This window comes from Pygoscelis adeliae, unplaced genomic scaffold (genome assembly GCF_000699105.1).
Source record: "Pygoscelis adeliae isolate BGI_AS28 unplaced genomic scaffold, ASM69910v1 Scaffold171, whole genome shotgun sequence".
NCBI classification, from domain to species: Eukaryota; Metazoa; Chordata; class Aves; order Sphenisciformes; family Spheniscidae; genus Pygoscelis; species Pygoscelis adeliae.
Window position 1 is genome coordinate 8,081,337 of NW_008824186.1, and position 16,960 is coordinate 8,098,296.

At 41.5% G+C, this 16,960-nt stretch overlaps 1 protein-coding gene across 1 annotated transcript in view; it reads right to left on the reverse strand.

Annotated features, from left to right (window-relative positions):
• Positions 1–14,307, reverse strand: part of FGF3 (fibroblast growth factor 3) — a 127,347-nt gene extending 113,040 nt beyond the window's left edge. The window contains exon 1 of the mRNA XM_009334593.1: positions 14,058–14,307. Within this exon, the coding sequence (XP_009332868.1) occupies positions 14,058–14,307 (250 nt within the window). The remainder of the gene's footprint in view (positions 1–14,057) is intronic.
• Positions 14,308–16,960: the final 2,653 nt, after the last annotated feature.

Below are 16,960 nucleotides of genomic sequence, written 5' to 3' on the forward strand. Positions count from 1 at the left end.
GCCCCCCATTTTGTGCTATAAAACTCCAGCGAATATCATGCTGGTGGATTTTTACAGCACCTCAAACACTGTGCTTTATATGCATCTTGGATGAGCAAAGTCTTATTGGGTAAATTCTCTCTCCTCAATCTTCTATAATTGTTTCTTTTATTCCACTTTTGCATTTAAAACATTTATGATATGTTCATATAAAGATAGTCATACTTCTTTGTAATTTAACAACTCTAGAAATCAGACTTGCCACCCAACACGTGGACTAGCATTGACATGTGTCTTGTGAGATCAACTCCTTCCTCTTGAATAAATGCCATTAACGTGTTGGGAAGTTATGTGGTGATTCGTGTCTGAACACTGTAGACCAGGACAGAGCTTCTAAATGCTACATCTATGTTTAGGCATAGATTGCAACAGATAACTAACCTGGAAAATGGGATGCAGAGCAATGTGAAAATTCTTACACAGACTAGACTTCCAGTTGCTGAATATTGCATAATCTAAGATAAATAGATATCTTGGTTATGAAGCTTAAAAAACCTCAGGATAGAATGCTTGTTGAACATAATACTGTCTAATTTCTACTTTGTCAGCTGTAAAATTAACTTCCTCATTTAAAAAAAAAGTCAAATAAACCAAAGTTTATGAAACGTACTTTTGCATTGAAAACTGTTTTGCTGTTCATTTTCAGATGACTTTGGAGACATGGCCTGTGTTATAATACCACTTCCATTAAACATTGGAAGCTCAACTTTTTGCAAAAAAATTCACACAAACATTCTGCTCTTAATCCAAACAGAGGGGTTACGAACTGAACCTTCAAACAGAAACTTTCAATATTTGGCTTCTCAGCTCAGTAGCACCAATATGGTATGCCAACTATCATGCACTGTAATTAATAATTGTTGTAAAAAAAGGTCTTTAAGGCAGAATACCCTCTGCATATAGCTTGTCTGCTTTTTTAACCAAATAAGGTAATAGGGCATTTCACTGTTTATAATAGCAACATGAAATACGATGTTTCAAACTGTTAAAGAAAACACATTTAAACTTTTCCTGCCCATTTCCAAGTTTCTTCAACTTCTAAAAAAAAACCCCAAAACTGGCTATGATTCTCTGGCAGATTTATAGAAACCTCCATTTTTCACTTTTCAAAACACTTTAACAAAGCTTCAGATATGAACAACATATCACCCAAGTTCTGGCATTTATGCAGGGATTGTACACGCAGTTCAGAAAGAGTAAACATGCAAAAATCAACTCCAGAGAATGACAGAAAGCGGAACTAATTAAAGATGCCCAAGCAAAAAAGATCATTTTCTAAGACAAACATATCGATATTTATCACAGAAATAAAGTTAGTGCTGTAGTGAATCTGGTGGGATTTATAAATATACATCTGGGACAATAGCATTTTAGTAATTATAAAATGAATGCTAATAAAATATGTATAAATACTTAAGCCCTACACTAGACAACCCTCAAACTGCTGCTTTAGCCTCTTATCAAAACTTAAACATTATATTGTCTGACAGCATCCTAAAGTTCTTTAATGACCAAACATTTGTTACTATTCCTACTTACCATTGTAACTTTATTGACTTAGCCAGAGTTGCTTTTGATTACACCAGTGAAAGGAGGCAGATTCAGACCACGTAGTCCTCTTTAAACATTTTTCTTTCCTACGTTTTTCTTACCCTGCAAGTCCCGTAGCTATTTAACAGAGCTACCTTGGGCTCTCCTGGTTGCGATGCCAGTCTTATCTGGTGCCGATTACCCCTTCATCTTGCTGGAGGTTTTCTTGGCATCAGACCCAGGCCGAAGCAGATGAAACACACCCTCAGGATTTTATTCCCTGCTACTGGTTTGCATTATGTTCTGAACAGAAAATTTAAGTCAGTGGGTTTTCACTCCCCAGAAACAAGGGCAATGAAGTGCATTCAGGATGAAAGGGTGTCTTCCTCTATCCTGACAAAGAACACAAGAGGTATTATAATTTTTAAAGCTCTGCAATGCTGAAGGTGATGCTGGTATAGTTCTGCCAGGTCAGGTTTTTCTCATCAGCTGGGTGTTTGATGTTCAGTTTGATGTTCACCACCAGCACCTCCCTTTTTTCACAGCCAGGTTCTTTTAAGGCAAGGAGTACGTGTTTATTACTACTTCGTTTTGTTTCTAGCATGGTGTGCCACTGAAACAGAGCCACTTGAAGAGGAGGCGACTATTGCCTCTGTCACTGGAAATGGACTTCTGTGCACTGGTGCCAAATACAAAGGGTAGAAAGTGGGGAGGAGGGATGAATGTACGGATGTGCATGAGTTACGTGAGCTCTGTGCATTTCTGTATTCAGGTTAGTTATCTTTTTCTGATTCCCTGGTGTATTTTATTATCTAGTATATTGGTGATCTCTAACTGCTTTTGAGTTCTGCACGTATCAAATGCATTCAGGAAACACTGATTCCTTTTAAACTACAGCTCTAGAGCTCATGAATAAAATTCAGTTTTGCAGGTTAAACTTCCTTTTATCATCAATACAAATTCAGTATGCAAAACAAAGGGGAAATCTGCAGCAAACATGCACAGCGCAGTTATGAAAGTGTTGCGGCTGGAAAGTTTTACTTTTGAGTTTGAGTTGTTGAGTTTGGAAAGGTTAAGGTACTTTGTTTTGGCAGCATTATGTCTATCACGTCAGGAGCCTCTTTCTATTTTTTCGATTGTCTTGGGTGGAAATTTAAATATAACAGCAAGAAAACCAGGTTGTATCCATCATTTGACTTTATTTCTACTTGGTTGGTTTGTAAAATATTTCCTGTCTGCAGAAAAGTTCCATGCTTTGGAAAGAACACTTTATTTCAGGTTGATTGAAACATTGTATGTCATAGCTGATGTAGTGAATGAAACAAAGTTCAGGAAGTTTGCATTGCTGCCTAAAATGAAATTGGATCAGACTTGACATCCATGATGTTAGAAGTTTCAGTATTCACAATATAGCTTTGCGATGACTGATTCCAATTCAGGCTCTAGTGCCACATTCAGCAGCACGGTTATTCAGGATGTTGTAAGCAGCCTGTAGCTCCTTCCCCTTTTCAGAGCTGCCTCCTGCTCCGGAGCTCTTTCCCCTTATCAGAGCTACCTCCTGCTCTGGACCATCACCAGCATGTGTGCTGTCATGTTGTGAAATGGTTTGAGGAACTGATTCAACCAAAAACAAAACACAGCTTTTTTTTCCTCCCCCCGCTTCAGCTAAGTTACCTGAGGAGTTTTTCATATGCTTGCAGAGTCATAGTGCAGAGGGAGGAGTGAGTGCAGCAATAAAAGGCCCAGCATGTACAGGCAGAGGGATGGATTAAGCCAGTGTTGCCAATGAAATTTATTAATGCAGAACCATAATCACTGTATAAACTCATTATCATGTATGGACTACCTTGCTTCCCTAAAACAGTGTATCCAAATCCCCAAAGAGTTGATTCATATGTCTGAGGAAGATACATTAAGTACCATGCATGGATGAGAAACAGATGTTTTATGTGAACGTTAAAAATTCCAGGACAGTTTTTGCAACGATAGAGATTGCTGTGGTGTCCTTGGCTAGCTTCCCTGGTGTTGTCACTTGTATTGTATATTGTTTGGATACACTGCAGAGATGGATGCTGCAGTCATGTTTAATGTAAGGCATCTATCAAAGGCATCCCAGAAGTCTAGGGCACACGTGTAAAATATCTGTAGATAAAAGAGGGAAAGTACGCAAGTGAAAGGAAGGCAAAAAGAATCAAATGTATTTATCTAAGGGAAAAAGAGGAGGTAAACGTGAAAACAACTGTAGGAATAATGACTCATGAAAAGTAAGCAAAACACGAGGACGTCAGTGAATATTGATTACTGAAGCCCTGGACAAAAACGTCAGGTGATGACGTTCGGTTGGCAATTGCAGTGAACGAGCTGACTGTCGAATGTCCCAGCAGCGTAAGACAGGAACAGTTCTGCTTGAAGTGATGTTGTGCAGTTCAGCACAAGCAAAACTCGAGCTTTTGCAAGTGCAGGAATTAACACTGCTAGTAGCACACACACACACAACACGCCTGTATCATAAACACAGTTGGAGACATGTGGCATAATGCAAGCAAAACCACTAGGATTTTTGGTAGGGAGTAGAAAGAAAGGGGGAAAAATTTTGCTTAGGCAACAGTTGGACACTCCTAAACTGACCTGCTCTTCTCCTCAACTCCATCCCACCAACTATTTAAGATTAGTGATTGAAGAAAAAGCCCCTCTCACACACCTACAAACTTTATTAAGACAGAGACTTCCCTGATTTCAAGGGCTGGTAAGTGCAGTTGGAAGCCGCTGTTGCTAAGGTTGGAAAAGCCAGGTTTTGGTCTCAAGTTTGCAGGAGTGATGGTCTTTTTTTCCCTAGTAACTGGGCCTGTTGTCACTAATGTGCAAGGTAAACATTTACACATGAGAACTAAAGCACAGACAAGTTAGCTGACTCATATTCACAAGAAAGGTAGTTAATGGTGTGAAAAGGATCCACAACTCTTGACTCCTTCTTCTGTGTTTTATCCACAAAACCATTTTTAAGTCACGGGATACTTCCCAGTTCATGATGAATTTAAAGTATACATTACAACTTCAACACATATATATTTACAAAGCCAAAAGTGTTTTCTCAATCTGGAAACCATTAATTAGCAGTTCTACCTACATTAAATAGGTAAGAAATAAGAAACAATATTTTCATGGCTACAAGCAATTGTATCTTCATGTCTACAAATTGGAGGATATCTGAGCAAAGAAACTTAACAGCTGTGATTACACAGCAGTCAAGGTTATACCTGCATGCAGTTAATGCAGAGGGACTTCTAATCCAGCAGTGCCCTGCTCCTGGTCTCCCCAGCCTCCCCAGAGACCTTCTGCCTTTGGTTCCGCACAACCACCTCTATCTTTCTTCTGGGACAGATAAATTGCTAGTAGAGGTTACCCCATGTGCAGGTGTCATGATTTGAAATCCACTAATAAATCCTTCCTGAATGTGGTAGACAGCTGAACACAAGATTGAACAGGCAGCTCATAACCTATGTGAACACAGAGAATGGGAAAAGCAATTCTGTGCAGGTCCAAACATGGTAAATTACCAGGAAAATCTTAACAGTGAGATCTGTGTCATTGTCAAACCATTTTCCCAAGCAGAATAATAGAAGCTTGAAACTTTCATACTTGGATCATCATCATATGAATGGTATAATCGTCCTGTGTATGGTATGACTACATTGCTAAGCCATTTTAACTCTATACAGGGTTGTGCAGGGCTCAGCTGTGGTTTTAAATGAGTGAAAATAGTCTAGCACTTGCAAAAAAAATATTTCCTCCTTGTGATTGTTACCTGCTGACTTAAAGGTCCCACCTAAATGAGCTCTCGGCTAGGGGACTCTGCTTTGAGACTTCAAGTTCACCTGGAAAGTGTTAAATCCTTTGAAAACTGGTTCTACCAATGTTTGTTTAGGCTGGGAAGAGGGAAGGGCTAGACAGATAATTACCTTGAGAATTAGAAGAACATAAAAAATCCAGGAAGAATGAGAGTGCACCTAAGAAAGCAGGAAACACCTAGGGAGGAAACCTGCAGAGTCTGAAGTGAAAGAAGAGAAAAATGGAAAAGTTAGAAAGAAAAGTACTCTGTCAAAACCATTCACTGAAGTCCCAAAAGTGACTCGCTTTCATTCATTGCACGAAAATATCATGTTCCTTTGAATTTAGCTATCTTTTATGAGCAACAGTGGGAAAATGAATAGCAACTGATCTTTCACATACGTACCCTTACAACCTGACACAGGATCTTGCAATGGGAATAGAAAAGCACAGCAGAAATTCAGCAGTCAGAAAGGTGAGCAGGCAGAGCTTAGGTTGCCCTTCCATCACACCACAGCTCTGCTCTCAGGATCTACATCGTGTTGGGACTCGTGCTGACCCTCTGCACTGGGGCAAATTCCACTTGTTTGTATGTGCAGATGCCTATATTTCAATAGATGGGATTACACTACATTAACAACTTTTATATCTTGATTTATACTTCAAGACTTCCTTTTTAGTCAGGTTTATCATGGAAATATAAAGAAATCAAAAAGGGACTGGAAATTTTAGTAACACAAATATCACTGATATTTCTATGTTTAAAAGAAAAAGCTAATGGTCCTTTGGCCCAACTTTGCATTTTGGGGGGTATTTGGTATTTTTTTACTTAGAAGCTGGATTCCCTCTTTATAAAACCAAGGAAACAGGATTCCACCTTCCGAGAGAAGGTCGGAAATAATCCAAATTCTAGCTAGTAAAATAAATGAAGCAGCATAATATGCACATGCCAGGGATTACTTCCCCAGCCATTTCAGATGAAGGAATGATAAAGCATTGCATTGCTTTCTTTTATTTTCAAAATCCATCTCACTTGAGAAGAATATCAAGAGTTGCCACAGGGTTTTTTTGATTTACTGTATGTGAACAAGTTTCTATCTTGCTCCACTAGCTTGTTGGTGCCCCCTTGTGTTTAAAAGAACATGATAAAGGTCAATTGCGTCTGTGAGTCTTTTAAGACACAAGATTCATGGAGAAGAACTTAAATAACTATACCTGATAAAGGTATGAAAATTAAAGCAGACAAAAAAAAGATTTTTAAAAGCTTTTTTAAGAATTGAAAACAGATTTTTAGCTTGTAATTTTGCAGAATTGTTTTTACATATTTCCAGATGTTACCAAAAACACTGATGAAGTAAATGTATTATAAGTTTATAGTAAGTGCATTTTTTAAAGTATTTAAACAAATATTCAAAAAGAACATCGACATTTCTTCTCTTTATTCTGTTCAGGTTTATTGTTCCGATGCATATAATCAATAATTAAATAACACTCTTTATTATCTGATGGTGAAAGGTATCTGAGGACTTGTTTTCAGGTACCATTATTTTAAGGTGTGTGGGCTGTCGGGTGTGCAGGTTATACATGTGAAAAAGGAGTTGGAGCAGAATTAGCCACTGGAAGGTCTCTTACTGTGTCACTGATCCCCTTTCAGACCTTATGCCGAGTATATCACCTCATAGCTGTCGATATCCTCATCTTCAGGACATGTGTTGGCATCTTCCCATAGGAATCCAACCTGCTGTTAAGGTAAAAGAACTGCGTATACGTCTCTTGGTTTTAATTTATCGTTGGAATAGCTGATAAAAATAAGTCAAAGAAAAAAAAGTTACGTTTGTGGTAACTAATGACCAGATCTCCCTCTTATTCTTGTGCAGCAACGCAGAATGGGAAGAAACCATGGTTTTCAGTCCCAGAATGAACACAGATGGATTTGGGTCAGTGGGCATGTTGCCAAGCACATATTTTGCTGTGGTCCTGGTTAACGGCAGCAAATTGCATCCATCACGTCTGTTGTAACTTCGGAGCGTAGGATGAAGCGTGTCGGCAACCCAGCAGCTGAAAAAGAACTACCAGACTATGGCATCGAGCTATCAGAAGAGCAGTGACCAGGCACGGGTTGCGTGGGTGGTAACCATCCCTGCACAATACAAGAATCCAGCAAATTTTAAGAGCTGTTGAAGGTCCTATGTTTTGAGAGGGAATGTTCAAGAGCTCATTTTGAGAAGAATATGAATCACCAGAAATTTGTGTGAATGTATCTATTTCCCACTTTGATCTACATAAACAATACACACAGAACTTCCTAAACCCCCTCAAATTCAGTTTTCACCCGTGGTCAGCAAGAGGCTGCTGTGATTCCAGTTCTCCTGAAAGGCAGCTCACCTCTGAAAGAAAACTCCTTAATCTGGTACCTCTTGGATCGCAGTCCTGACAAAAGTAGTAGTGAAACACCTTTTCTTCTTTTCTTGCGGATAGATGAGATGACTGTTTGACAGTCTCGAGGGTGAGCTACAAAAAATTCTCAAATGACAGATTAACTCCCAAGTGGTGCAATTAAAGAGATTTATTAAGATTAGGTGGAGAAGGTGACATTAAAGCTGAAGAAATGGCCTGGATCTCACACCTACCCTGACATGCAGCAACAGCTAATTGGAGAAGTTCTGCCTTGGCTTAGTCACACTGAATAGGACGCCATGAGTCTACAAACTTTTTTTATCCAACTCTTTTTATCAAACTTTTTTATCCCTTCTTGTCCAGCCCTCTCCTCTTGTCACTCAGCCTAGCCCACAGTTATAGGCTTTTGCGTCACCTTGGTTTTGCCATCCCTTCCTGCTTTGCCTGACTTCCCACCCTGACTTACACGGCCGATGCTTTGAAGAAAGCAGAGACCCGGGCTGCGGCAACACACCGGACCCACTGTTAGTCACTTGCTTTTAAGACATCAGTGTGTGCTAGGTGCTGTAAGCAATGCATTTTGCTGGTGCATTTGTGTACAGTAACAACTGACATGGCTCTGTTACTCTTCATTACCCAGCTGGATACAGACAAGCTAGCTATACTTACAGATACATTGCTGAAAAGTACGTAGCGTTCAATCTGACCAGGAAACAATCACTGTTGCGTTATTTTAGTTATATAGATTCAAAGCACAATGTAAAAATGCCTATATTGTTTCTTGGATCCATTTGATATTCAAAAACATGTACATGAGCATACAACCATACCTGATTACCAAGACCAGCACTCATCTATTGCAGGTGATGCTCTGTCTTGCAAAGATCTGCATACCCTGTCCCAGGTGGATGATTGCATATTAAAACATTCTTCTTCAAAATTTCCTTCCTTCCTTCCTTCCTTCCTTCCTTCCTTCCTTCCTTCCTTCCTTCCTTCCTTCCTTCCTTCCTTCCTTCCTTCCTTCCTTCCTTCCTTCCTTCCTTCCTTCCTTCCTTCCTTCCTTCCTTCCTTCCGATACCTGTCCTGCAGAAACACAGAGGTTTGAGGATGGAAAAGTGAACACAACTGTTTCTTTAACCAGCTTGTCAGCCTCAAAGTTTCTCATGCAGGTCCTTGGATATCCATGTTTTGGAAAATATTGGGGAATCTCTCTGAACTTGTTATTGACTCACAGTCCTGGGCTGGATTCTCAGTTCATTGTTCACCTTTTTCCAGGGAGTCTTCACAGAGGTCCCAACTGAATTCATGATTCACATGTTTAAACCACAAACACCTTGGAGATAAATTGTGGATATTAAAATAGATAATGTAACCAGTTTAAAAAAAACCAAACACACCAAAAAACTAGCAAACACCTGTTACCAGCAGTTATAAGTGAGTATATGAAAGTATAGAATTTAAACCTACAATTCAGTGATAGTCATGTGTGTGATTTCACCACTAATGTCTGATGTCCATAGAAAGACCTTATCATATTTGTATGTTACCTGGGAAATAATTGCTGTATGTAGACCATTGAGACTTGGACTATAGTAATTAAATTCTGAAAAAGCAGACGTCTGATCGTGTGTAGTATTATCCAAATATTAGTGCAACACGTTCTCTGCTGTTATACTACAATCTGGTACTGTTATAACTTCAGGTCTTCACCCATTTACACATGTCCTAACTTGCTACTTTTTTCTAAAATAATAGTCTTAAATTGTCAGCTACCACTGCATAAAATGCACTTGTGACAGGATCACATACACCAGCAATGGCAGCAGCCTGGACAGAGTTCAGAGAGGCCTCGGCATCTTCCCAGCTGTGGCCACGCTGCCAACTGGAAACACCTGAGCGGAGCGGGGCAGCCCCACCACCTGCCCTGCAGGGAGATGGGAGCTGTGGGAAGGGAGGGATCCCTGAGCAGTCACCAGGATATAAAAAGGCTTTTGGCTTCTTCCTTTTTGGCACCTAGGTTGAATGCAGGAGAGGAAGGTCAGTCTGGGCTTCTGGCTGGCTAGGAGGTGGGATGGATAGGGAGCACAATACCATGGTTTGAGACTGTAGGTGTGATCTCTGTTATCCTGGGGGGGCAGGTGGTCACGTGGAGGGGATAGAAGCACCAGCAGATCCTTCTGGAAGTGCTATCAAATCTCTGAGCTTTTCAGAGTCTAATCTCCAGTGGGTATCAAATCTTGAGCTGTTTTAGTGGCATATCTGCTGATAACTAATGAGGATATGAAAGTATTTAGGTCCTGGCATGTGAAAACCATTGCTGCTCATGGCAAAACTCCCATTACTGTTAATGAAATGTTTAAAAACTTGTCTCCTAGTGGGTTGCCAGTCTGTGCAGGGTGCTATTTCTGCTGTCTCTCTGCCCTGTAGGTGTCTTGTAGATGACTAGCACATGGGCTATAGTCTTCCAGTGATCCATTTGATATTCAAAAACATGTACATGAGCATACAACCATACCTGATTACCAAGACCAGCACTCATCTATTGCAGGTGATGCTCTGTCTTGCAAAGATCTGCATACCCTGTCCCAGGTGGATGATTGCATATTAAAACATTCTTCTTCAAAATTTCCTTCCTTCCTTCCTTCCTTCCTTCCTTCCTTCCTTCCTTCCTTCCTTCCTTCCTTCCTTCCTTCCTTCCTTCCTTCCTTCCTTCCTTCCTTCCTTCCTTCCTTCCTTCCTTCCTTCCTTCCTTCCTTCCTTCCTTCCTTCCTTCCTTCCTTCACCTGTCCTGCAGAAACACAGAGGTTTGAGGATGGAAAAGTGAACACAACTGTTTCTTTAACCAGCTTGTCAGCCTCAAAGTTTCTCATGCAGGTCCTTGGATATCCATGTTTTGGAAAATATTGGGGAATCTCTCTGAACTTGTTATTGACTCACAGTCCTGGGCTGGATTCTCAGTTCATTGTTCACCTTTTTCCAGGGAGTCTTCACAGAGGTCCCAACTGAATTCATGATTCACATGTTTAAACCACAAACACCTTGGAGATAAATTGTGGATATTACAAATAATAATGTAACCAGTTTAAAAAAAAAAACAAACACACCAAAAAACTAGCAAACACCTGTTACCAGCAGTTGTGAGTATATGAAAGTATAGAATTTAAACCTACAATTCAGTGATAGTCATGTGTGTGATTTCACCACTAATGTCTGATGTCCATAGAAAGACCTTATCATATTTGTATGTTACCTGGGAAATAATTGCTGTATGTAGACCATTGAGACTTGGACTATAGTAATTAAATTCTGAAAAAGCAGACGTCTGATCGTGTGTAGTATTATCCAAATTTTAGTGCAACACGTTCTCTGCTGTTATACTACAATCTGGTACTGTTATAACTTCAGGTCTTCACCCATTTACACATGTCCTAACTTGCTACTTTTTTCTAAAATAATAGTCTTAAATTGTCAGCTACCACTGCATAAAATGCACTTGTGACAGGATCACATACACCAGCAATGGCAGCAGCCTGGACAGAGTTCAGAGAGGCCTCGGCATCTTCCCAGCTGTGGCCACGCTGCCAACTGGAAACACCTGAGCGGAGCGGGGCAGCCCCACCACCTGCCCTGCAGGGAGATGGGAGCTGTGGGAAGGGAGGGATCCCTGAGCAGTCACCAGGATATAAAAAGGCTTTTGGCTTCTTCCTTTTTGGCACCTAGGTTGAATGCAGGAGAGGAAGGTCAGTCTGGGCTTCTGGCTGGCTAGGAGGTGGGATGGATAGGGAGCACAATACCATGGTTTGAGACTGTAGGTGTGATCTCTGTTATCCTGGGGGGGCAGGTGGTCACGTGGAGGGGATAGAAGCACCAGCAGATCCTTCTGGAAGTGCTATCAAATCTCTGAGCTTTTCAGAGTCTAATCTCCAGTGGGTATCAAATCTTGAGCTGTTTTAGTGGCATATCTGCTGATAACTAATGAGGATATGAAAGTATTTAGGTCCTGGCATGTGAAAACCATTGCTGCTCATGGCAAAACTCCCATTACTGTTAATGAAATGTTTAAAAACTTGTCTCCTAGTGGGTTGCCAGTCTGTGCAGGGTGCTATTTCTGCTGTCTCTCTGCCCTGTAGGTGTCTTGTAGATGACTAGCACATGGGCTATAGTCTTCCAGTATCCAAGCCACATAAAGGGTATTAGTTTGAGTCATTGTTAATACCTCTTTGTATCTTACTAGAAAAGGCTTTGCTGCTTCATTTATAAAAGGTGCAACAATTGCAGGTTCAAAAAAGAAGTTAGAGTGAACACCTAGACTAAATGTGTGTTGAGGGAGATACCGGCTCCTATAAATGCAAAGAGTGGCAAGTTGAGTCACAGGTAAATACTTCAGCCTTTTTTCCCCTCTGTGTGATTCAAATGGCAGTAAAGCTATAAGAGTCACTTCTGGTAAGCAATTTTCTTTTTTAAACTTTGTTGCTTAAGACCAAAGATACAGAGGCAGGTCACAGCATGCAGCTGCAGTTTGCACACAGAAGCACCATGGGCTGATTTTTGCTTTGGACTGTACACCACAAAAAAAGATAGATGAAAACTGTTCTTATTTTTTCTATCCCGGTTGCCTGAAGCTTCAGTTCAAGAAGGTAATCAATAGCTGCTGCTGTTAGCCACACAGATCAAAGAGAAGGGAACATATGCTTTCATGTCTAATGGCAATGGCCGTGGACCGATAGACTTGCCATATAGCAAGAAGGGATTGAGATTAGGAAAAACTTTTCTAAATGCAATGATAACTTTAAGCACAGCACCAGATTCCTACAGAAGCTTGAAACTGATGATGGCAATCTCATAAAAATGACCCATATGCTTGGGTCCAGTTGAATCTGCTTTGGGATAGAAAGGGGGACTAGATCCAAAGACAAAGGGTTAAAAAAACCTGGAGTGGGCTCAGTTTCACTCCCCCACCCCTCTGGCCAGCGCAGCTGGGCTAGCTGGGGCTGTCATAATTTCCTTCCATCAGTAGCAAGGGGAGAATCGGAGACCAACTGTGACTCACATGGTCTGAGTCAAACCTCCTCTCTTGCTGTTCCTGTGAACGCAGTTTACGGCATCTTCTAATCTAATTTCAAAGTCCTGGCTGGGCTCTTGGGTGGTGTTACTTCCAACTGTAAATTGCAGAGGGAAGAAGTGAGAGGTTCCTCTAACTTTTGTAAAATGATATTTGGAAACTTCAGCAGCATTAATGGGAAAACCCTGCACATATCCATGGTGGCTAATAGTAACCAGTGAAAGCATTTCATGGGGACATGAGAAAGGGAATAGTCTTCACATATGCAGAAGCAGGGCTTTTTTGTCTTCTATTTTTTTCTGCTCTTATGCAGAACTTCATTTTTCACTTCTCTTTACATTATCTAAACTTGTGAAAATCAGTCATCCTAAATATTTATTCTTAATTTAGGGAATGTGTAGTGACCCCCAACCTGCTTATGCCATTGGCACCGGCAAAGACCTGCAAAGTAGTGGATGTTTTTCACTATAAACATTGTTTGATTCAGTCCTTAAACTGTCTTCAGCTTTGAGTATATCTTTGGCATACTAGACATTACTATTTACAAACAGTAACATTTTTCTCACTCAACTTTGGCAAAATGTTAAATCGCAAAAAAAAAGAGCAGAGACTGTTCACAGAAGTAATATTTAATATAAGCATGCACAGAAGCACTTGCAAGATTTAGGCATTGATGAAATAATGTTTTTAGTGGTATCTGCTTAATAATTCCAACACAGAAGGACACTTGACCTAAATGAGTTCATAAGAAACAAAATATTCTGTGCTTTAGGTACGTGAGCTCTATATAAGTGCTAAGTGTTATACAGCCAAAAGACTTGCCATACTCTGAGGTCCATCTTGCCCAGGACTCAGTGTCTGTCAGTGGTGAGCAGCAAGGAAAGGAGATAAGAAACAGAACATCCTTCCCCACAAATGCCTTTCGAACAACCAGAGGCTTAAGAGCTTACTGAGCTGAAAATTATAGCCAGACCGCTTTGTACAGTAGACACCATTGGACCTATTTTTCTTAAATGTTTCTCATCCCTTTTTTAAAAAAGTTGTGCTTCTGACTTTGCTTGTATTGCATGAAAATGTAACGATGCTCTGTATCCATAGTTTTGTTACTTTTACTATTATATAATAATTTACATAATAACCTTATGGTTTCAGTATATTACGTGGGGAAAAAATCTCTTCCTGTTTATCTTAATCTTGCCACCTGTTAATTTCTCTGGGTATGCCTTAGCTTTTATATTGTGACTTATCATTCCCTGTTTCTCTTTCCCGCATTGCCTGTGATTTTTAGGGCTCTCTGGAACCTGATTCTCTACCTCATATACAACATACCCATGAAGGTTTTTTGGATGTGCATCAATGACAGCCAGGGAGTGTTGCATGTAGCGCCGAAGGCGAGGAGGCAGGGGGTACGCTGCTGGCATAGCCACAGCCAGGGTTGGTTTCACCGTCATGTGATTGTTCACGCCGTTTCGGGCAGCTGCCAGGGATATGGACTCTTATCTCCGGATGCCCTGGCCGAAAGGAGAGCTGGAGTGTATCCTTGCCTTCACTGCGTGCCCCTCACAAGTGTAAAAGACTTCATAAAAATAGTTCAGGGGCAACTGCAAGGCAGAGAGGTGGTTGGTGGGCTGACTGGTTTGTTTTGCCATTTGGGATGGTGGGGCCGGCGTTATGCGCAGGCATTTCTCCAGAGCGTGAGCATGCTGAACACCCGGAGCCTTTGCTCGGCTCCAAATCACAGGAGCTGAGAACTGCATTATTATTGTTATAAAGGTACACAATACATTTTGCAGGAGCAGACTATAAATATTTCCAGCAAGTGCACTTACTATAGGTGTGGATGCCAAGCAGCACTGTCTCCTTCCTAATTGTTAAGAAAGCATTTTTGTTTTATTGCATAGACAGTAGATTCTTTGTCCCTTTACCATTCTTCTCACAAGTATGCGTTGAGATGGCACACTGGGTTTATCACACGCTAAGGAAGAAAACTGTAGCTGGAGTCTCTGCTTCCTATCAGCTCAACAGCCTATTTTAGCTCATGGGGCTCTCGAAAAGACAAATCATATTTCCTCTGCTCTCGTGCCTGGTCAGAGTCTGAGCAGTCCCACTGCTCAGTTCTGTCACTTCAGGTGCAAGAGTGATCTGGCCTTTGATGTTAGCCTAATTACACAGTCCATATGCACGCATAGGGAGGAGCCCAGGGAATATTGACAGGTAAATTAAATAGTGTGCGGAAGCAGCACAGAGTGATGGATGTCAGGCAGCCTCCGTCCAGATGCATGATTTTCCTGTTATCTTTATAGCTATTTCCAACAATGGGCTCTCCAAAGCAGCTAAGGGATCTGCTAGAGCTCATCTAGGGGAGTGGGAAGGAAACTTGTGGTGCTGCCTCTCAGTACTACTGGGTGGACCACAGCTTCCACAGCACACTGAGGTTTTTCCATTTCCACTCAAATCTGGGCCATGTCAGCCCAGGACCTTCTAAAATAATACTAGGCAATTAACGTGTTTTAATTTTCAGGAGACTTCAAAAATAAATGATTGCCCATTAACACTTAAGCACCTGGAATGAGGCAGTAATGTTAGCTTTATTTTTATTTTTTTCCATGCGCAGGGCTGGAATACAAGCTTCATTTTTGAAATCCTGCTTGTCAGACTAAATCTTCCTAAAGCTTGTTACAAAATGATGTCATCGATCTGCTGGCCTGCCTCTGGCTGGGCTTCCAGTAGAGAACTACCTGCAGGAAAGGTAGCCCTTTGATGAAGGCGCATGCTGTGCCTGCCCTGTGCGTGCGTACGGATTGTGCGTCCGGGCTGGGTTCCTGCCCCAGCTGTAGTCAGCAGTTGCTCACGGAGCTTGTGGTCATTACGAGGTAGGATACTGGAATCCAGCGTTACTTCCAGATTTCTTTGTGTTTCGCATTCGTAAAACAAATATATATGTTGGTCTTGTGCCCACATTTGGTTCTGTCGCAAATCTCCATCCAAACTAAATTCATTTTAGGCGAAGGAAAAAGAGCATGCTCCCAAGCGCCTTTGATCCCTAGTTAAGCAAGCCGGTAAGTGAGGCTTCAGTTCAACACAATCTACTTGCATGCTCTTCTGCTAATAATAAACTAAATAATGTGCATTTTAAAAATAGTCGAAATCCGTATTGTCTCAAAAAGCACAGAAGTTAAAAAGGAGTAAAAAGATAGGAAATGTAGCCGAAAAGCATCCCAACTCAGTTTCAAAGCCTCTAGGGTTTATATTCCATGAAAGAAAAGCCTGTATGTGTAAATTCCCTTGTTTATATATTTATCTCAATGTGTTTTCTATCCCTGGTGTCAAATGTCCAACCAAACCCAGGGAAGATGCTTTTACAGTTTTAAAAATACAGTCCCAAGGAGATATCAGAGCTGTAACCTGCTATCTTTTTGGTAACAAAGGAGAGTTGAGAGTGGAATTAGGACCATGATCTAAGCAGGAGCAGTGGCTGCTCGCTGTCATGCAGTGGGGAGCTGTGTGCCCTGTGCTACCTCCTGCTCCCCCCCCCAATGGTGCTGGGCACCCTGTTTTCTGAGCAAGGGGAGAGGAGGTGGCTCAGCCCCACAGGCCAAGTGGCTGTGGCTCAGCACAGCCCCATTGTAGCCTGGGGGTGAGCACCGCCAGCAAGCTGCCACTCAGTGATGTCCCTTTTGTGGGTGCTAGGGGACCAGGAAGGGCCTGGGTGCAGCGGGAGCACAGCAGTGCGAGGAGCTTGCCCTCGTACGGCGATGGCAGGGTACGTGGAGGCTGCCTGCCAGAAGTCGGGAAGACTGCTGAGCCTGTTTCCTTCTGGCAGAGCCCCTGTGCGCTTCTGTCTTTGAATGCATTTTTGAGGGTTAAGTGCTTGTCTCAGATTAAAAAAAAAAAAGAGAAAGCAGAGAATGGCACAGATAAATCTGCGTCAGTCTTGCCAAAGTGGGTTTCTGCAGCACAGCACGGGACCAGGCAGCAGGTTTGGAGAAGACCAGAGAATCCCTGCGGGGCACTGAAGAGGGGTTTAAGTCCATGGAGATGAATAAGCCTGGAATCCCGTTCAAAATCCTGTGCAAATACCGTAGTCGTCCAGCTGGAGGTGTA